The 22394-nt window shown below is 40.2% G+C and overlaps 2 protein-coding genes across 3 annotated transcripts; one reads left to right on the top strand and one right to left on the bottom strand.

Moving 5' to 3' along the window:
- Positions 1-75: 75 nt before the first annotated feature.
- On the bottom strand, positions 76-3658 carry LOC4327946 (uncharacterized). Its single transcript, XM_015794344.3, has 5 exons — positions 3096-3658; positions 1679-1715; positions 1335-1571; positions 1211-1258; positions 76-886 (listed from the first exon to the last, which is right to left on the bottom strand). The coding sequence occupies exons 1-5, from the start codon at positions 3467-3469 to the stop codon at positions 488-490; spliced, it is 1095 nt and encodes a 364-aa protein (XP_015649830.1). The 5' UTR covers positions 3470-3658; the 3' UTR covers positions 76-487.
- Positions 3659-11712: 8054 nt separating this feature from the next.
- On the top strand, positions 11713-15204 carry LOC4327945 (uncharacterized). 2 transcript variants are annotated; one of them, XM_015772762.3, is made up of 5 exons: positions 11713-11884; positions 12746-12806; positions 12906-13024; positions 13701-13750; positions 14814-15204. In XM_015772762.3, the coding sequence occupies exons 1-5, from the start codon at positions 11720-11722 to the stop codon at positions 14854-14856; spliced, it is 438 nt and encodes a 145-aa protein (XP_015628248.1). In that variant the 5' UTR covers positions 11713-11719; the 3' UTR covers positions 14857-15204. The 2 variants fall into 2 exon arrangements, with proteins under 2 accessions (XP_015628248.1, XP_066163061.1); XM_066306964.1 differs by lacking the exon at positions 13701-13750 and having other exon boundaries at positions 14814-14956.
- Positions 15205-22394: the final 7190 nt, after the last annotated feature.

Below are 22394 nucleotides of genomic sequence, written 5' to 3'. Positions count from 1 at the left end.
ATTTGAGCTCCCAAACGGAAAGAGTTTAATCAGAAGCTAGCTAAACCGACAAACTCACAAACATCACAACACACATTTGAACACCAACTGGAATATCTTGCTCCTTGTGTCAAGGCTTTAGACTGTGCACAAAGCGGCAGCAAATTTTCAGTTTTTTGTCCCTCATGATTACAGACAATAATGGTACACTTTTACATGATGGAAATCCTACTGGCGTTGCAAAACAGGATGATGGCGTACGTGTTAATTTACCCATGATGTTACCATTGTTGAGATTCAGTTCATTGATGGATATATGATAATTTACTCCAGCAGCATACTGATCCTTCTCCCTTATTTAACAGCTCATATTCCGGTCCCGTAAGGCATAAGAACTGCTTGAACTGCTGGTATGTTCCTCGCTATACGATGTAATACAGTTGCTCGATTTTCATGCTATTGTATTCAGCTACTGCTACATGAACCGCGCAGAGGATCACATCATATATCACCAGACCAAACATCTTCTCCTCCTGAACTTGTCGACATCATCTGAGCTCATTCGTGGCTTTTCAGGAACATCCACAGTTTTTGATTTCCCAACTCGACTATCTAAGCTCTTTCGTGAGATCTGGGAGCACTTTGGAGCTTCTTGGGGTTTCTCAGAGCTTGCAGGTTCTGAATCTTTACTAGAAGCACCCTCCTTCATCGTTATCTCTTTAAGATCAGGTTTTGATGATTTTTTGCCAAGACTTGACACAAACTTCTTCAAGTGCTTGATATAATCAGGATAAAGCTCAAGATTGCAGTGGCCACCACCAGTTAGCCACAACGGTGAATATTTTACTTTGCAAAGTTCCCACAGCTGCTTTCCATGGGAACAGTCAACGACATCATCTGATGTACCCTGATGTAAGCATTAGAATTGTTCAGTTACGACAACAAGAGCACCTAAATTCTAAGATGGCAATTCTGACGATAAATGACAGCACTCAATAACAGAACGTCAGTTAGCCTTCATAACTGTGTTTCTAGATTGTTCTTTTTTTTTCATTGTGTCTAATTACCATAATTGGCTCGTCGAGTATTTAGGCACGAATCTTCTATTTCACAACAAATTCAAAGAGGAATAATCTATCTTCAGGTTCTCTACGCACTAGAGTAATTTATTACATATGAAGTAACTAGCAACTAGTGGGAATGAAAATAACAGTAAAACAATTGGACTTACATGAATTACGAGCACTGGGCAATTTACCAGGCCAATTTTGTCAATATTCTACAACATGGAGGGAAAGTATATCAGCATTCAGAAACAAGAATTCCAGGGAGAGGTGAAAAGAAATCAAGTTTACCTTATAAATGTCAAACCAATACGTCCTTTTGACAGGATATAGTACTCTTAGTCCAGATAAAATGGGACTGTGCAAAACCACACCTCGCAAATTTGGCAAACGAGAAGCAAGATCAATGGTTGGACCACTCCCAACAGACTGACCATACAAGATTATATCCTCATCTGCGACACCATATTTTTCCTTGAGGCAGTTATATGCTGCTTCAATGTCTGCATATGTATTACACTCAGTGGGCTGTTCAATGGAAGAATAAACTGTCCATTAAGATGTGTTAGGCATAAGATTAGCTTTGCTACTTAAGCTAAAATTGAAGCAACCAACAAATAAGAACTGAAGGATACCTTCCCTGTAGACCGCCCATATCCAGAATAATCATACCTGTTGAACATATGGTGTCTGTTAAAATGATGCTCAGAAAATCGCATTCTCCTATTTTTTACTCTATTTAGTGTGTTATGTTTGATAATAAAGCAAGCACCAATCTACAAAGGCCTATTCTGCAATTGAAAGAGATTGAATACTATGACAGGATATAATTTTATACTACATGAGAATGCAGTACATCAAATTTTCCTAGAGTTTTTGACTAAGAGGATTTGTGGTGCTTTGCAATCAATCTGCAATAACAAGATTAGTTCCAGTCTAAAAAAGAACACTATAGAATAGTTTTCATTTTATGATCATGAAAGGAAATCTGTGACAGAATCAACGGTCAATCTGCACTTTCCAAACAGATAGAGTGGGAATTATGTTGGGTGGTTGTGAGGGTTTCCCTCTTGGAAATTGGAATCCAAAAAAAATATATGATGCCCATCTCTCTGCACAAGGCAACCACTATAGGTGATCCACCAGACAGCCCCACTAATTATGCCTCGAAATACAACACACCATCTCATCATCAAAAAGGTTTCTTGTGTAAAATCCAAGCTACCACCACAAAATACATTATCTTGCTTTCTTGGCAAAGTCACAATGTAGGGTACACCGGTACAATACAACAGACCATGTTCTTAGGGTAGAACTAATAGATATTCTGGTATAATTAAAACTGAAAAAAGGAAAGAAGAAACTCTGCATTTCCTGCTAGGTGTTCACAATCTCTTGCACCTTGCCAACTACTTCACTAAGCTTAGGTCCCTAACCTTTTTATTATCTTTAAACAATACAAGTTGTGACTCCAAAATCTCAAGTCTCCAGCTCCAAATTTGCACTAAATTAGTATTATCTCCTTATAACAGTAATAATAAAAAGATCAGGTAGTCATTGGGGGCAGTTTGGCAGAAAGCTGCAGTAGAAAAGAGTTAATTCGCCTTGGCTGCGATTTTATATGTATAGTGGTAAACTGGTGACAAGTAGAGCAACTAACATTGGAGGGAAGACAAATGCAGCTAACTGCCTCTACTAAATACAACTGAATTTCCCAATTTCATCGGCCTCTAAATGTCATGTCCATTTGTGTGTGATCCAAACATTTCAGATTGATCCATGTGTCACAGGGGCAATTTCCGTTAACTAGGTCCAGAGATCAGTGTGAAACCCATGGCTTAGCATAGTTATAACAACCAATCAAAGATATAGGAACAACAAATCTAAATAATAAATGCGCACCAAATGACTAACACATCGCTAGCACGCCTCTTTCCGAAACAACTCCAAGTTAGTTTCCCCTAATGGAAACCGCATAGCTCCCGGGCCAAATCCAGCTTAAAACTAGCAAAGCAAACGAGCTGAAGCGAGAAGACGAAGAGAGGGGGTTACCCAAAGAGATTGATGCGGAGGCGGCGGCTGAGCTCGACGAAGAGGCCGTACATCTGGCCGAGGTCCGCGGCGTTGCCGTGGGAGTAGAGCAGCGTGGCGGAGGCCCGCTCGTGGCGCACGTGCACCCCGACGATCTCGTTCCCGCGCCGCGTGCGGAGGCGCACCACCTCCGTGCCGTCCTCGTCCTCGGCGGGTGCGGCGCCCGACGCCGAGGCGTCCCCGCCGCCGTCCCTCCGCCGGCGGCGCGCGGGCGGGCGGGAGATCTCGGGGATGGCGAGGCGGCCCGTGGCGGCGTCGGCGACGACGGTGTAGGACGGCGGCGTGGGCGGGAAGAAGGCGAAGCGCGCGGCGATGGTGGACGTGACGCCGCCCATGGTCAGCAGCGCCGCCGCCTCGGCGAGCGCGCCGGCATGCGAGGGAGAGAGAGAGAGAGGGGGGAAGGAAGGCTTGGATCGGAGAGGGGTTTGGTGGGGAGGGGGAAGGGAAGGAGGTGGGAGCTCACGCACAGACAACACACACTACTGAGGAACCTTTTCCTCTTCTCCTGTGATGTGCTTAGCTTTGGATTATTGTTTAGTTGGGGAGATGAGATTTAGCGAGAGGAGCGAAGCGGTTGGACTCACCCGGACAGGAATGTCGCGGATCGGCTGAGGTTGGCAGCCGCCATGGCCGCTGATGAGGCTCTCCTCCAACTGGTAGGAGCATTAAGGTGTATGGACCTATGGTTGGTGGGTAGTAACACTGTACTTAAAGTTGAATATAATAAATAAAAACAATAGTAAAATACATTGCTGGTTTTTAAAACTTAGATTTAATTATTGTATTATCCGTCCTCCAAATCACTTTTGACATGTCTTGGGTATCAACACGGTGGTGGTGATAAAACTTTTGTATTCTGGCTCCTCCGAAGCTCCACAACAGAAACAATTTTGCAATTACCCCCTCCCCGCGGATTTATCCCCGACCTGACCGTCTCTTCTCTATTTATTCTCATATTTTTAATCGGGGGGGGATTAATGGTGGCATGAAATGCAGGAAGCGTAGAGATAGACGAGGTGTGGCGAAGGAGGGGAGGAAGGAGGCTAAATGTATGGAAGGAGGGGAGGATGGCGGAAAAGTGTGGTATTTTTGGCATCACTGTCGTGGATGCTCCAAGCAGCTCGTTGTCTTCAAGTCATCGGAGGAAAATATCGAGAATATTGTTGAGACGGGGACTGTCTATCTCTACTCCAAGGACCTCTGACTATTGATGATCTCCGCCACTCTAATCACCATTGTGCCCATCACCACTCAATCCGAAGAGTTGAAGTGATTAGGGAAGGGGTCGAATGCAAACTTTTAGCAATCATGGTTAAAAGTAGCTGAAGGGCTAAAAATAATTGATCTCGATGTGTTGTAGCTGAAGGGCTAAATGCTTACTATTTATTACCACCGTGGTTAGGGAAGGGGTCGAATGCAAACTTTTAGCCATCGTGGACAACCACGTCAAAAACCATAGCTTATCAAAAGTGTTTTGGACTATGGTTGATACATTAAACCAAAATTATGTTTTTGAATGTGCAATTTATAACTTGATGGATCTAACTAACACCTCGGGCCAAGTTTAAGATCTGTTCGCATATTTTATTCTTAAAAATAATACAGTATAAAACAAATGATTGAGTAAATTTGAGAACCCTGTACTTCGAGACAATGTCTCAAGGAATCTAGGTATATGTAAAGGACGCGACTACACCGAGAGTGCTAGCTGGATAGTGCTAAAGAGAGACACATTTCTTTCCAAAAAAAGCTACTAGTACACTCAATATCTATGTATTTTTTTCCTTCTTAGAGAAGTTTCTCTTAAATTACTTATCCGATTTATAATCTGATTATGCCGTTGTGTTCATTGCAATTAAATCTTTACAACAAGATCTCACATGATTATATTTTGATGAAAAAATCACAAATTACTTTTATGATATGTCTAAATTACTTTTAGATTTCACCAAGTTATTTCTTAAACTATAAAAGTAAATTCAGTAAGTCTAAAATTAATTTATATATATTATAGAAGTAACTTAGAACAAAACGAATGTAACTTTGGTATGTCATTTGAAGTAAATTCGTTGTAAAGATAAAGACATGACTCTATCTAGAAATTAAATTAATCAGCACAAATTATGGAATTAACTAAAAAAGTCATATTTTATCCCTGTCAGTGACATGGGACCGGGGATATCTTGACTAGAGGTTTGGGGCAGCCGCGGTCACCCGCGTGGCCTGACCCCCTCGGGGGGGGGGGTCGGGCCCGAGGGTGATGAGGCCGCCCCTCCCTCTATCTCCCCGAGGGGTCGGGCCGCTCTCGTTTCGACCCCCCGAGGGCTGGGGCGCCCCGACCCCCTGGGGGTTTGGCGCCACGTGTGTGGGTTAGGTGAGCACAGCGGCGCTCACCTAACCGCGTTTATTGCGGGTTGGACGAGCGCCTCACGCCGCATTTAATGCAACGTAGCGCATGCTTATCCGGTCCGTGATCGGTCGCAGTGTGTGACCGGTCACAGACCGGTCAGATCGCGGGTTAGGGGGCAACAGGCGGCCTGACACACGCCTCGCCCCATCCCGTCGGAATGATGAGAGCCTCCAGGCACTCGTCCCTAGCCGGAGCCGGCGTGGGAACTCCTGGAGTTGGCACGTCAGCCCCGGCCAGATACATTCCAGGCTTCATCGCAACCATTGCAAGGAAGTCGTTGTATGAAGAAGGGCAGACGTGTAGCATGCTAAACTGACGCGTGGAGGACAAGAATGACCGGTCTGTGATTGGTCTGACGCCGGTCGCGTCATCAGCAAACAACCGTGCTTCCACGTTGCACCTGCTTCCGGCGGAGTGGAGGTTGGTATGACCCATCCCATCGGAGGGTCATTCGGACAGCAGCCATTGCAAATCTCCGCCCATTAATGAGAGAGGACAGGGTTATCCCGGTGTCAGACGAAGGTACAAGCCAAGTTTTGGTCAAAGTAGGATGGGTCCCCACCCAAAAGGAGGGTAGGTAGAAATGGTGTATGTGGTATCCCCTTGAGATATAAAAGGAGGACCATGCCTACCAAAAGAAGAGAAGGGGAAAAAGGGGAGGGCCTGAACTCTCTCTCGCGCTCGAGCTCCCTGGCTCTGGAGCTCTCTGTATTCCTTCACACACAGATCCACCAGAACACAGGAGTAGGGTATTACGCTTCTCAGCGGCCCGAACTTGTCTACGTCGCCCGTGTCTTGCGCATTTACTCTCTCGCGAACCATTCCACAGATCGAGGGCGAAGAACCTCACTTAGCGCCCCCGGCCGAACCGGCAAAGGGGGGCCTGCACGGTCTCCCGGTGAGGAGCCCCGCGCTCCGTCAATCCCTACAACGAATTTACTTCTAATGTCGTGACAAAGTTACTTCTGTTTTGTTTTAAGTTACTTTTAGAATATATGTAAATTACTTTTAGACTTTATTGAATTTACTTTTATATGTCTAAGAAGTAATTTAGTCAAATCTAAAAGTAACTTATATATATATATGATAAAAGTAACTTATGTATATAATAAAAGTAATTTACAAATATAAATATTTTTTCATCGTAACATAATCATGTAAGATCTTGTTGTGAATATTTAATTATAACGAACACAATAGTGTAATAGGATTGTAGATCGGATAAGTAATTTGAGAGGAAACTTTATTTGAATAGGAAAAAGACACCCACGTGAACTTTATTTGAAAGGAAAAAGACACCCACATGGATGAACATCATGACAACGTGCACAATTAGACAGCTCTGAGATGCGTCGCGCTATAGAGCTAAACCGAGAGCGCTCTCGAAATAGATTTCACGATATGTAAAATACACATGTTTCTGTTTTGTTTTCGGACAGCACACGTATCTCATCAGTGATGATGATCATTTTACCATATATTTGCGCTGATAGTATTGAAATACACATCTAGCCCATTTAAAAGACTTTGCTGACAATTGTTCATTTGAAAAATTCCTATTCTTCTCATCATCGAAACAATATGGATGTTATGGCTTCCTGGGTGGACTGGATTTTGTTATTGAAAATGTTGAACAATAAACATGGCTTCTTTGGCTTCTTGAACTATTTGTAATTGTTGGATATGCTTTAAAATAACAAACATGCGGAACAGAAACTTAAGGGCCCTTTGAATCAAATGATTTTATATAGTAATTTAATAAGATTCAAATCCTATATGAATTTTTTCTATGGGGCCATTTGATTCAAAAGAATAAAGTTTTCCAAATCCTATCAAATTCCTATAGAATGGCTCATTGCATATAGATTTTGGAGAAAATTTAACAAGAGCTCTAACCTCTTGGAAGTCTATCTCTCTCATCCGACTCCTGCGTTTTTCCCGCAATCTAATCAAACATCAATTCATGCATGTTTTCCTATGTTTTCAATCAACTATTTTACATTTGCATTACTATTAGAATTATGTGTTTTTCTCCTTTTTTTTTCAATCTTGCGATTCAAATGGGCCTAAATGTATAGGATAATGCATGTTTTGTTGGAATTTCTTCTTTGTAAAATTGTTTGTTATTTCAGAAACAGAGCTGGATTATTAATTGGAGAATATGACTTGGTAGATTTTTTTCTTAACGATAGAATATTGAAAGGAATGTAAGTTATTCTTCAAAGAAACAACTTCTTTCTGGAATTTTCTTTTGACGGGTCATAGCTCTGGGTAGCATTGATAACTTGCTAGTTAAAATTATTGCATTGCAACTTTAATTGTCGTGGACCCCATGAACTTATTTGCATCTCTTTGACTTGTTCTTAGATATACCAAAGAAGATAAAGTCATGTACCTAATTGTTGAAGGAACCAACTTCTCCAAAAAGTGCCAGACAATCCAAACAGAAAATTCAACAATTGTACAACATACTCCCTCCGTAAAAAAAAAAAGACAAACACTGGGTTTCCGTGTCCAACTTTGACTGTCCGTCTTATATGAAATTTTTTTATAATTCGTATTTTCATTGTTGTTAGATGATAAAATATGATTAATATTTTATATGTGACTTGTCTTTTAAATTTTTATATATTTTTTTCAAATAAGACGGACGGTCAAACGTTGGACACGGAAACCAGAGTTTGTTTTACGGAGGGAGTAGATATACAACCTATAGCTAGAATCTCTTCACTTTACAGTAGCATGACAAGTACTGTCCAGTCCATCACATACGTTGACGGGTCCAGGTTCTTTATAGCATTGTCGATATCATTCTACGAGAAATAAAAGAGCTGGAATACAATACTAGTATACAAATACACAATAGTGGTGTTGAATTGTTTCACTTTATGGTCATTTTCAATCCTACAAAACATTTAATAATGCCAATTTTTAACACATTATAGCATCATCAAAAATTTTAGCGAAAGTCTTACCAAAATTTAGAATTTTTAAGAGTGGAAATTTTTAGAACTACCAATGTTTGGTAAGGTTCATTTGGTAATAATATGTTTGATTTTCTACCAAATCAAAAATTGGTTATGATAATATTTGGTAGAGTTGAAAGTAGCAACAAAATGAATAAGCCACAAGTAAACACGGTTCCCAGTTCATTTTCTTACGGGTATTTGGTCATGCCCATTGCTTGAAAATTATAAGTGTGCGTGTAGTACTCCCTTCAGTTTTTAATAGATGTTGTTGTTAAATTTTTTACACATGTTTAATCATTTGTCTCATTTTAAAAATTTTGTGTAAATAAATAAAATATATTAAGTTATGCTTAAAGTTTCTTTAATAATAAATCAAGTAAAAAATAATAATAATTGATAATTTGTTGAATAAGACGAATAGTCAAACGCATGCGAAAAGATCAATATCATCAATTAAATACCGGAGGTATTACACATGTTTGTAGGAGACGTATTTTAAGTAATATATTCCATAGCATTCACAGATAGCTACTTCATTCGTTCCATATCAATCACATATAGCTATTCTATATATAGCTACAATATATTTATTTGAAATGTTGAAAATATTTGTTACATTTTCTGAATAAAATTGGTCGAATTTGCTTAAAATTTTTAGCTTACACAACCCAAAACATCTTATAAGTAGCATGTTACGGGCAGAGGAGAGAAACAGCTGTTAGTTGTTATTACCTCAACCTTCAAATATACTAAGATCGATTATTACCACCTCTGTTTCCAAATGTATGATGTTGATTAGTTCAATTTTGAACTAACAGGTGTCAAACAAAAAGAAATGGAGAGATATTACTATAAGACTGTGGCCTGTGGGAGTAACGTGGTGTGAATTTTCCCCATATATTCTCCTCTCCCTCTGCATAGATGTTAGAGGATAATGAGCTTCCCAGTTCCCACGTTGACAGCCCACGAGAACACACACGCACGGCGGCACAGAAGATGCATGAATCCAAGTGTCCGCGTAGCACCAGGCACCAGCATCTGCACGGCCTCCGCGACAAATTTTCTCCCCCCTTTCATCCGCCGGAAATGGATGGGATAGTAGGAGCTGTGACCTGTGATGAGTGTGACTCCCAATCGGTGGCGGCCTCGCCTCGCCCCCCTCCCCTCCCCTCCCCTCGGCCCCTTCGTTCGACCGTTCCTCGCTTGGTTCAATGCATGCACGACGGCCAGCGACAGGAGATCGGCAGCGCATGATGGCGTTGATGGGCATATGGGAGAGAGGGAGACCAGGTCGCTTCACGTTCGCTGCCTCGCGGGGATAAACTCGCTTGACCACCGGCTCCCCCATCAATGGCTCTCCCCCGCGTGGCCCTCCCACGTGTCTCCTCTTCTCCTCGTCAAAATTCAGCATTTTCCTTACGGCATTCTCATTGTTTATTACTACAAAATTAGGTACTCCCTCCGTCCCGTAATAGATGACGTTTTTGACTTTTTATTTGCAACGTTTGACCATTTGTTTTATTTAAAAAATTAGTGCAAATATAAAAAAAGATAAGTCATATGTAAAGTAATTTTGATAATAAAGCAATTGACAAACAAAATAAATAATAATTCTAAATTTTCTTTTGAATAAAACGAATGATCAAACATTGACAAACAAAAACTCAAAAAGACAAGTAATATGGGACGGAGGTAGTAGTTTAGATTGACCCGTGTTAAAGCAAGTTTAACAGTATAGCCAACTACTGACTCTAAATCAGCTATAGTCAATTTAATAGCCAATACATATACTTCCTCCGTCTCTAAATATTTGACGCCATTGATTTTTTAAAACATGTTTGACCGTTCGTCTTATTAAAAGCTTTTGTGAAATATGTAAAACTATATGTATACATAAAAGTATATTTAATAATGAATTAAATGATAGGAAAAAAATTAACAATTAGTTAAATTTTTTTAATAAGAAAATAGTTAAAAATGTTTAAAAAAGTCAACGACGTCAAGGGATGGAGGGAGTAATAGTTACCTATAACATATACTACACTATTGATATCTGGTCCCAACTGTCATATACACATTGCATCTTGTAGTCCGTGCTGCAGCTATAGCTACAAATATGTAGCCCACTGCCATTCTCTCTCCTATTTTTATCTCCTTGATATATGTTTATAGCTGGCTTATAGTTTGCTATTGTATATGTTCTTAGGTGATAATAGTAAGTTGGAATGACAAAAAAATATATTTATGTAGAGTGGTTAATAAGGTGGGACTCACCTAAAAAAAGTCTTCAAACATAAGCCATATCATAGTTTAATAAAATAGATATGACCCACCATAAAATGCTAATACCTGTTAGTAAGTTTATACCCTGGTATTAGTTGTTTACCACATTTATAATGTATCTTACCTGGTAACATGGATTCATTAAATACTTTATCCACTATTTCACCACATTGTGGTTTCCTTAGGATGGCTCAGTTTTCTTTCGAAATTCCAAGGACAAAAAAAAATACTACTTTCATCCTAAAATATAATAATATAGAATTAGATATGACACATTTCAGTTCTATAAATTTGAACATTCCTCGTGCCTAAATTCGTAGTAAGTAGTGGAGCTGGGTTTAGACAGCTCCACAACTCTACTGTAGACCCAACTTCTGAAGCTAAATTTAGGAGTTGGAGCTGTACCAAACAGACCCTATCACAGTAGATTTTGAAGTTATTATATTTTATACGCATAGGCTCTTACTGGTTTTTAGCCAATATTTTAGACATGCCAATTTTTAACAAAAAATTCGAACGGTCATTCTATTCCAAAATTTGGCATTGTCATATCTCACCATTAAGGGTGGTTTCGATAGTTAGGTTATTATCTACTACTCTCTCATTTCTCGCGCGCATATTTCTCAAACTATTAAATGATACAGTTTTCTTTAAAGAAAACTATAACAAAACTATTGTAAACAACCATATTAATATATTCTTAAGTTTTAGTTAATATTTAATTAATCATACGTTGATAAGGTACGCTGAGATTCCCAACCCCACTTGACAATGATCCGGACAAGCCCAAACTTTCCATGGGCGCATGCGACCAGGCCCGTAAATGGGCTTTTTCTGTCCAGGCCTGGGCTTTTAAGTGGCCTTGGGCCATGGTTGGATGAAACCACAATACGACTCATCTGCCCTCGTTCCTCTCGGCCGCCATGGAAGCAGCGAGCAAGGACCAGATTGGGAGAGGAGGCGGCACCGGAGACGCCGATGGAGGCGACGGGGCGAAGAGGAAGGAGGACGCGCTCGCATCTAGCAGGCTCCTCGACCCGGATTTCAAGCCTTCCAAGCTGTCACAAGATCGGCTCGACAAGTTCAAGGTTTCCCTCTTTTACATTTTGCTGGTTTTTTTTTCTTGATCCAGAGTTCCAGACTCGGAATCCGTTCGAAAGACCAAGTCACGGTAGTTTACGCAGAAGCTCGATTAATTCGCTAATCGCTATCCGCATGGGAAGAAAATTGTCTGTTTGTCCTTATTTGTTGATGCACAAAGGAACATATTAGTGCTTCTTTTTTGTGAAGATATCTGTGGAATTGAGGTCATGTTACTTTGATGATATGCCAATGTTTGAGTTTTTTTTGTGTGTTTTAAGTATATGAACAAGACTGTTAAAGTGTACTCAAACAGGAACGATTAACTAGGAGGAGACATGCTATTGTTATTTCTTAGGCGATAATGTTCTAGGCTTCTAGCTAGAGGCTTTAGTTGACGTCAATGCTAACGGCGAGAATGCCTGATAAGCTATGAGTTGGTTTTGATTTTAATGAACATATGGATTTCAGGGAGAACTTTTGGTTCCTTTTCGGAGCAGGGAAATGCTTCGTTGGTTCTGATGGAGTTTGGAGTATGCAGATTGTATGCTAGAATTTTGGTTGGAACAGAAAATATCCACACCCTATCAGTTACCGGTGCTAGAGACCTAGAGTGTATGTGTTTTTTGGTTTCAAAATTTATTTGTTTGGATTATCGGTCTAGTAAAGATCCAGTATGGCCCTTTCTTTAAGAAAAAGACATTCAACTGCATAATTTCCCTTCTCATAACCATAAGTAACATGACAAATTTCTGAGCGAGTGTTTCTCTTGGCCATGATGGTTTCCTTTGTAAGGCCTGCTGTTCATGCATTTGATTGTTTCCTTCTGATTCTACCGGGTCTATTGTTTGATTTGTTTAGCATCACAGGAATTACACAAGAAACGGTTGCAAATAAAGGAAAAACCAAAATGCAAAGGGAAATCTAGAGGTACCTCTCTCTCACACACATTTATATGCACTCGTCTTTGTGTTATTATCCGCCTGTCAATTGTTCCAAGCTATTTGATCATCGCATTTTATCTGTTAGGAAGCACAAAGAAGAATACCAAGGTGACCAGTGATTGTAGTATCGTGGATAAGGATGAATCTATCGGCAATGTTGCTATAGATGTACAGCATACAGCATCAGCTGCTGGAACCCAAGTGGTATGTGTGGTTAATACTATTGGAAATTGTGTTTGGACAGTGGAGATTATCTTCCTTTCCCTGGAATCCTGCAAGTTATTCTTTCCGTTGTTTTGTTGTCCTTGGGGAAAAAAAGAGTAATGGTTTGGTTTTTATGACATACTGTAGTGATGAAGTTCTACACTACTACAGAATCTTAGATTAACAACCCAATTGGCTTGACGTATTGAAATGTGTTCAAGTGATGAAAGAATTGCTTTGCCTTGACTTTTAGCTAATTCCTACAACTACCATTCAATAAAAAAATGGTAAAAATCAATTTATTGCTTTTATAGTTATAGGTAAAAGTACCTGCTGCAAAAGCAGGAAAACTCTACTAGCATCAAAGTACGTGAAGTATCCGTTGATTACATAATATTCACCATATAGATCACTCTGCAACAGAATTGCAAATAAAAATCTATTGTTAGCTTACATGTACACTAGCCTTTTTTTTGTACAATATGTATGTCAAATTGATAGAGTAAATGTTTACGAGTTGCTTCCTTGACATGGATTCCCAACTGAGTTGGCTTTGTTGATAAGTTGATGTTAGGTGGTAGTGCTTATAACTTTGACATCTTTAAGACATTTGGTTGACTTGATTTACACTAATTTGATTGACTTCTGCTTTTACCCCCATTAATTAATTTTGCAGGATCTTGCATCATCATTTCCCTCAAGGAACAAAAGGAAGTTACATTGGGGGTACAATTCTATCATTATAGTGTGTAGCAACTTCTGTTGTGTTACTTACTCAGCTTTAGCACCCATGCAATTCGAGTGCACCTTTTCATATCTAGCTTTGAGTAAATTGCATTAGCGGTACACGAACTTGTCAGGTGGGTGCAATCTAGTACATGAACTTGTAAAACGCTCGTTTTGGTGCATGAACTTGTTTGGTGCGTGCGAATAAGGTCAAAATCGCACGGCAAGGTTAATCTTGCTGATTTTGTTGTTGATTTAACTCTATGTAAACATGTGTCTAAGAAGTATAAACATATAATAAGGCATAATGATTGCATAAAAAATAAAAATCCAAGTGATGATGCAAGGATAGACACAAAGGAAGATAAAGTGGAAACTAAGTTTACAAATATAACTTTTGTACTATGTGCATGCATGTTATCTACTAATTTATAATTTATAATGTTCAACATAGAAAATTCAGTCTAGTTGTGCCATTTTAGCCTTAGTTTGCACGTACCAGATAAGTTCATGCATCAAAACAAGCATTTTACAAGTTCATGTACTAGATTGCACCCACCTGATAAGTTCATGTACCGCTGATGCAATTTACTCTTAGCTTTTATTAACACTAAATGCACTGAACAGTCATATTTCATCATTCAGAAAGATCATATACGTTGCACAATTCCCCCTGCTGAATTTATACTATTATTTTCTGAATTTAACAAAGAGGGTCAAGTTTAGCTTCTCCAACTTCCCTATGTGGATGGAATGTGGTAGGGAGGACTCACACTGTAATTTAGTGAAAGGTATTTATTGGTGATCTTTTGTATCATGAACTTTGTCTGATGGTCATGAGATGTTCTCACTTAGTCACTTGTCATTAAGAAATCAAGAAACAAGAAAAAACTGATTGTCACCATAAATCTGGTGGAATTGGTAGGATAGTAGTGCAGTTTGGTGTGACACTTCTTTTTGACCTCAGTTGGCAAATGCTCACGAGGCATTCAGCTAGCTCACCTGTTCTTTTGAAAAGAAATCTCTCTTTTGGTGCTTACCAATCGTGCATTGTATCTTTCAGGCTTGATGTTAAAGAAAGGTGGGAGAGGAAAGCAAACATGTGAGTTACTGAAGATCCCTTGTGTTCTAACAGCAAAATCATCCCTCCATGCCAATGTTCTTGTCATGGAGCAGAATAGTTCAGCAAAAATTCCAAGAAACGTGCAGCAGGTTGTCTGATTTTTCAGTGTTGTTTCCTGCAGATGCTGTGAATAGGTCTTATTGTACTGTAGATACTTGAGGCCCACGTAGGGTCTAATCTAGATAATTTGATACTCGCATCTGCACAGCCAAAGCCCTGGGAAACTATTGGCTGGGGCTCTTCTTTTTTGCAATCATGTCTATCTCAACTCCCAAACGTTGTCTAAATCAGAATGATGATGTCAATACAGCTTCTGACGTGTTACTGCTTCTGGTGCCGCAAATTATCAATTGGTTCAAATCCTAACCCTCCTTTAGGATGAAATATAAACTACTAATGGCTCCTTCAACCTATCCCAGTTTGCATTTTTTTTAATACATACTGTGAATCATCGATGTTCTGGCGTCTACATTGCCACTTTGCCAGCAGTTTGTTCCATTTCTAAAATCCTCGGGCGCCACCCCCCCCCCCCCCCTGCGTACTGCATTTGGACGCTATCTGAATTCTGGATCCTGATGGTTATCTATGTTTTTGTTCGTACTATGATCTGGGGGTCAACGCAAACAGCTTCATCAACTTGCAGCTGCATATGCAAAACTCTCTACCATGAAGGATCGAATTATTAGTATATAAATCTATCTGAAACCAGAAGATTGAACAGAAAATGTAAATGGATGCTACCTGTCGTGAGTTTTTGTACGTTTTGGATCGATAAATTGAACAGAAAAATGTGTTAAATGGAAGCTACCTGTCGTGAGCGGTTGTACGTTTTGGATCGATATAAAAGAAGAGGGGTAATTACGCCGTACTTTTGTCACGTGACGTCGCGTAAGAGCGGACGGCGATAAACCATCGGAGGAGGAGCAAGGGCAAAACCATCGGCGTGGAGATCTGCTGCTGTGGGCTATCCGTCGCTGCTGCTGTGGTCAGCGCTGCTCCTTTTGGGGGAAAATCGGTGAACTTTTTCGTGATCTGAGTTGGAGATCTGCTGGATGGATCAGCGTGGCGGCGAAAACGCCCTGAACCTGAAATGGGTGGAGGATCAGCTGAAGCTGGCTTTTAGAGATTAAAATGTTTCATCCAATTATAAGTTTTTATATTCTGAGATAGATGGAAAAGATCGTTGGTGTTTATCTATTAATTGATGGTATTCGAATTTTAGGATGAAAGAATAACATATACTGTATACTGTAGTTGAACCTTGGAGGGTGGAGGGTGGATTGCTCATCATATACCTGGTACATGATGAGCATTCATTGTAGGAATGACATTTTAGTAGTATTACAATAACAAAAGGATGTGGACAAATCCCACGAATGTAAAGGAGAAGAAACTGCGACGGCCGAACGCTGAAATCGGTCATCGTGTTTGGCCAACAATCATCCGTTGGGCAACATTGTCAAAATTTGTCGTACGAACTTTTTGACTCTTCTGCTTGCCTTCGCTGTAAAAACTTTTCCAAGCCCCCCCCCCCCCCCCCTCCTAAAAAGAGCAACAGAGAAAACGAACTGGTGAATCAAGAGAATTAATACTAGTCGTTCAATCCCCACAAGTGAAGCTGTTCATCTTCACTTGAAATCTGAACTGGCTACCAAGCCCGCGAGAGTACCAATCGATCTCCTCAAAACCGGCCGGTCAATTGTCGCCTCCGGGTTCATGTCCCACTTGAGCACGCTTTAATTCTGAGAATGAGATTGTACTGGTACGAATCAAGCCGACATCACAGGAAAACGATGGACGGCTCAATGACTCGAGAGTATGGAATCAGACTGGGTATAGGTGAAAGCATTAGGCATCCCATGTCATCATCATCATCAATTCATCGTCATCATATATAAACAGTTGCATTAGAGTCGTATAAGCACGTACTACGTAGTACTATCACTTATGAATCTTAGGCAAATTGTTGCCTGACGACAAATGATGGTTCTCACGCGTCCACGCATGTCAATCAAAGTCAGCTGGTGGTAGACGTTCACCGGTTCCAAGTGACCGTCGTCAATCGGTTCATGTCGAGCCTGCCAGAAATGAGAAATCCGTGAGCCTGATTCAATCAGATGGCAGCTTGATTAGTTAATCCACCGTGCACAGGATGATTTGTCCCAGATCATGACTACCAGGGAGGGACGACATGATTCGTGGCGCTCTTATGGCGGATCTAGAAAAAAAAATAATAGTAAAATCTGAGCAAACTAGATAGAGTTATAGAGTTATAGTCCCCTCCAATCTACATATAGTAAAAAAATTTAGTAAAATCTTTGTGAGGGCTCTTATACTCTTCACGTCAGTAGCGGAGGCTTAAGACCCCGCCGCACTCATACTGGATCCGCCTCTAGCTGCGCCAATGCGGAATATAGTTTACACGTGTTTAGACAGTCTTGCAAGCTTCATCGCGACGAAACATTCTCGATTATGCTTAAGAACTTTGTTAATTGGGGTGATTAGCATGTATGACTTGTCCCTAAATTAAATTAAGTTAGTTAAGATGGACCTATCAGGGAGCCCTGCTTAACCGGATGCATGTGCTCTGAAGAGACTCCATGTTTCTGCAAAGGAAAGAGGTGTGTGTTAGCAGAAAGTTTTCGAGTACTTGTCCTAACTAAAAAGAAAACCCACCTGTTTTGTATTAAAAGCTGAACTGTACTTGCGTAACAATGTTTGAACCAAATGCCAATTGTTAATAAGAGTGATTAGTCAGCCACAATAGAAGTGGCCAATCTAGTTGATAAGCTAGAATGAGCACATCAAGATTCATAGGTACTATAGTACCAGTCTACCAGAATAGCTTAAAACATAGTCCTGATAAAGAGATTGTGGGCATATTCACTTTAATTGTTAGTTTCAACTCTATTAAATTTTGACACATTAATTCTAGCCTCACCAAAATTTGGTAGAGATTTTATGAGTGAAAGCATCCAAAATTACCGAACTTTAGTAAGGTAGAAATGGTAAGAATATGTTCGGTTGATTGCTCTACCAAAAAAAATGATAGGGTTAAAAATGACAACAAATAAATAGGCCATATATATTGCACTGGCAATCTAAATAGGAAAAAAAAGTGATTTATCCTCTATTGTGGTAGTCCAATTATCCCTTTCCTGAACTATATTCGACACCCTTAAGCTTCTGAAACCAAACAAATTAGTATCTCCTAAGGCCCTGTTTGGAGGAGTTTCTAATAATTGTAGCTTCTCTCAGAATTTTTAACTCCCCAAATAGTCCAAATTGTCACTTAGATTATGAGAATCCATAGTTACAAAATCCAGACAATGAACTATAAGTCAGAAGTTGGGAAACTCAGTTTTTCCAAATTCTCAAAAGCTGACTATTAATCAACTGCTTCTTAGAATCTTAAACTCACTTATGTGATGGTCCAGTCATCATGGCTTACTGTGAAGGAAAAAAATAACGTTGGACCCACATGGCATTTGCTCATTCCTTCTATTCCCTTTCCTGCTGCGGCATATTATCAAACCAGTGGCGGGCATCAGCAAGGTGCCCGCTCTCCAACTCTTGAGGAGCCCATGGCGGCGGCAATCGTCGTGGAGGAGCATGTAGCGGTGTCAATCATCGTCCCATGGAGTGAGACCATGCTCACATGGTCATGTCGCCACTTTCCTTTGGTTTTCTCTCCAGATCTATGCCCGTGAATCACCTAGGTTGTCGCCTGTTGCTCATCGGTGTCTTCTACTCTTCCTTGTCCTTGCTCAACTTGCCACCATTGTCATCACAATGTTGTCCTTGTAGTCTGCCCCCATGCTCCAAGCTCATGAACGCCTCCAATCTTGCCCTCTTCGGTGAATATGGTGGCAGCGAGCTCATTTTGCCATTACCAGGGTATGCCTCCCTCGGCTAGCTATCATGTTGTCACGTGTCACCTAGATTGCCAATAATAGTGGTAGCCTCAACTTCTCCCTCGTCTCCCCATCCTGACATCGTAGAGTCCGGTGACAGTTGTTTTGAAATGGCCAAATGTACCCTTATCAGTGCCGGCGGAGAGAGAGCGCGCGTGCAAGGGAGACAAAGAGAGAGGGAGGTGCCTCCTCCATCGTTATAGCCATGGTTGAGAAGAGTGGAGCTCTAGATAAACTTAGGCATCTGCACCGAGTGGTTTGGACGGAAGCGATAGAGGAGGGGGGAAATTGAGGTAGGGGCAATGCGGCCATGAGCAAGGTGACGTGGAAGCTTGCAACACCGTCGATTGACATGAGAGAGAGAGAGAGGGGGGGAGGAAGAAGATGAAGTAGTGGATGTCATGTGGGGTTCGTCATACTTTTTAAAAATATTATTTCTTTGGTTTCATGACTAAACCGTTGCCACGCGTGCGTCACGTAGGATCGATACCGTTGTGAAATCGGTTAGGGCATAATTTCTCCGGTTGATAAGCTTAGGTATTAGTTTGAGGGGGTAAATCGAACTACTGTAAAAATTTAAAAGTTTAGACGAGTAATTCAGATCTTTTCCATCTAAATAAAGATTAATACTACTTTAGTATTACGTACTACTCTCTATGTCTTATAAAAATCCAATCAACATTCTAATAATATAAATATGGATAAAGGTTTATCTTTAGGATGTATCAATATAATGTACTATATAGATTGAGTTTTTGTTTTACTTTTCTCAGTTTGGGTCCTCTCTTCTCTTGTTTGATGTGTTCAACTTGTCTTGAACTACATTTTTTTTCTGGAGTTGATCTTTGTAATAATTGGCTGTAGTTCTTTTTAGCAAAGGCCGGGATATTATATTTCATTATTAAAAAAATAGTGTACTACATAAGTACTTTGTTATACTCGTCAATTCATGGATGAGTCAGCCAATCGCGTTGCTCGTTGGCTATCGGGTCGTTGGAACTCCGCTTCCGAGCGAGTAGTTTATTTGATACGTCGCGGTCAGAGATCCGAGCTGGGGGTCCAGTGCTTTCGTCGGGTAGGGCCGTATGGTACGACTGGACGGTGGGCCCGACCGGCCGTGTGGTCCGACGTATCGCGGCTCGTGTCGGGCCCGTCAGGCCACGTGCCTCCACCCGCCACGCCTCCGCGCGGCTCCCGCTTCCTTGGGGCGAGCCCGATGCTGCCACGGGCACGCGCGGATTGTACACGCAAACGAGGCATTTGGGCACGGTGATGTGGCTTCCCTAGCAATTGAGACCTTTGCTGGGCAAGTACTATAATTACCCATATATTGCCTTTAAGAATGTCACATTGGATTGAGTGATGATGTAGAGGAGAGAAGTGAGGAGAGAGATGATGAGCCACCCCTAAATCAAGAGGCAACCTCCACACAAATTTCAAGAAGGATGTAAGAGTATTAGATATATTAATATTTGTATACTAGATGTGATACATTATATGAGTTGCCTCTTAGTTTATGATTGAATAAAATAGATAAATTTAGAGGTGATAGTCACATCTACCATAGCACTTGCCCTTAGGTACTACTAGTAGTAGTCGGGGCAATCAGGCATGGTGGTCATGCCCTTTTGTTCTGTACTTGTCAGTTTCATTTAATATGATATTTCGATTACCAGGTAATATAGTAGAAGTAGTAATATGTTGGTTTATAATAAATTACTGCAAGGGTTGTCAAAAAATATTACGGGTTAACATGTCAAGTTTCTTTAAAAGAGGAATACTATAGTAAGGTATCATGTTTGAACCGTATCTCCGAGGTATCAACCGATATCTATCATGTATCAAACGATACCTTTGAGTTATCATCCCGTATTTTCTTTGTACAAACTTATGATTGGTGTTCATATAGTATTTTTCTAAACATCGTTGTGAACATTTCCTTAATTAGAAACGTGAATGGTGATAATATTCAGTTTCTAGGCAAAAAAAACGGCGGAAATGGTTATCTCTTTTTTTTTCTTAGACTAGACTTTACAATTATCTGTTTTTTTTTCATAGCAAGGGGCTTTACAGTTCCAATTGTAATATTTCTTCGTTTTAAGCTTTTTCTTGTGTATATTTTTGCGTGTGCTAATGGTGTGCTTAACAGATATATATAGTACCTATAATGTCAATTCGATCGATCTTACTACGTATTATCATCACCAGAACAGCATAAAAGATTTCAGTTCTTGTTCGTGCAGGAAATTAATACTCCTTCAGTCTTTGTATTTGTTACTAGCTAAGCTAGCACACCATGAGTCATCGTGATAGGGACATTCCTGAGTAATAAAATGCGCCAGCTTAATTGTATGCGACGGGGAACATTTGGTCCATGTAAACGGTTAAATTCCATGACTTGTCAACTGTTGATTACTTTGTCTGCTCTTAAGTATGTGTTGTCATGCATCAAGCAGGCGACATCTTATTATGCATCAATAAATAAATACTATTTCACATGTCGTCAAAGCACATTTCTCATCATAATCTTTTCAACTTTACTTAAAACTAGTAAGGTGCCCCAGTGTACAAAGGGATCTTGGAGAGAGACGGACCAACAATTTCACCATATGCTTGGCTTGGTTTGGTTTGGTTTTTTCTATCCTGGTTATGACAAGGTTCAATTTTTATATCCGGATTGTAAGCGGTGAGAGTGGGCGGGCAAAACTTTCATTACGAAATAACATAGATATAGATGGGTAATTTTACGATCTTTAAGAAAACGCTGAGAGATATCATGTTTTTAGAGAAAAACTTAGTACTCCGGCTACCAAGTATCTCGAGGCATTAAATTTTCTATGTAATTTCTATGTAAAATCAAAATTTGTACTGTAAAAATTGGGTACTTTCTTAAGTACTGTAAAATTTTTGATGCCACTTAGAAAAATAGAGTGGAGAATGTGTGTGGACGGTGATCACGTCGACGCAGGTGACAAAATCCGGAGATAATTCTATTGCTGCTTGGTGTAAATAACTGAAAGTCAAAAGTCTTGCGAATGAAAAATCAAAGCACTCCTCTTCTGCTGCACGCCTGCGCAGGATTGATGAGATCCACAAACCCACGCAGAAAATTTCCGGCGCAAAACTGTTTCTTCATTCGATCGAGACGTCCTGCTCCCAATCCAATCGAAATTAATCCCATCAATTGGCATGGATATGCTGATTCTTGCTTTGAAGGAACAATGGTTATATAGATTTTCATCAATCATAGATATGATATTTTAAATAGTTCTCTTATTTTTAATCAAAATGTGACTTGGTAATCCACAGTCGTTTGTCCTGTAAACTTTATAATAATTGGTTAATAATGAATTCTATTATTAAAAAACGATATGCTGATCTTTTAGAGTTCCATAAGGGAACAGAAGAAGAAAGAAAGAGAAAAATGCTAGCCTGTGCATGCAAGGCATACACAATGTATTGGCTGATGAATGATGACACGATCACCTTTAATCTGATCGATCAAAGACTACCCAATGCCTTTGCCTCCCACTAGACTCTCAGTCTCTAGACATATCGAGCACCACGATCGATTCAGGGACACACTCGGATCCTACTAGCTTCTGTC

Source organism: Oryza sativa, chromosome 1, assembly GCF_034140825.1.
Source record: "Oryza sativa Japonica Group chromosome 1, ASM3414082v1".
NCBI lineage: Eukaryota > Viridiplantae > Streptophyta > Magnoliopsida > Poales > Poaceae > Oryza > Oryza sativa.
Note: the sequence above shows the minus strand (reverse complement) of the source record. Positions and strands in the feature narration are given on the sequence as shown.

Excerpts from the sequence above, each read along its gene's own strand:
- LOC4327946 (XM_015794344.3), bottom strand. The coding sequence starts at position 3,469 with ATGGGCGGCGTCACGTCCACCATCGCCGCGCGCTTCGCCTTCTTCCCG. Across the intron at positions 1,259-1,334 it reads ATTGGTTTGACATTTATAAG|AATATTGACAAAATTGGCCT; the intron begins GTAAACTTGATT and ends TCCATGTTGTAG. Across the intron at positions 887-1,210 it reads GCCCAGTGCTCGTAATTCAT|GGTACATCAGATGATGTCGT; the intron begins GTAAGTCCAATT and ends TGCTTACATCAG.
- LOC4327945 (XM_015772762.3), top strand. The coding sequence starts at position 11,720 with ATGGAAGCAGCGAGCAAGGACCAGATTGGGAGAGGAGGCGGCACCGGA. Across the intron at positions 12,807-12,905 it reads ATGCAAAGGGAAATCTAGAG|GAAGCACAAAGAAGAATACC; the intron begins GTACCTCTCTCT and ends TTTATCTGTTAG. Across the intron at positions 13,025-13,700 it reads CAGCTGCTGGAACCCAAGTG|GATCTTGCATCATCATTTCC; the intron begins GTATGTGTGGTT and ends TTAATTTTGCAG.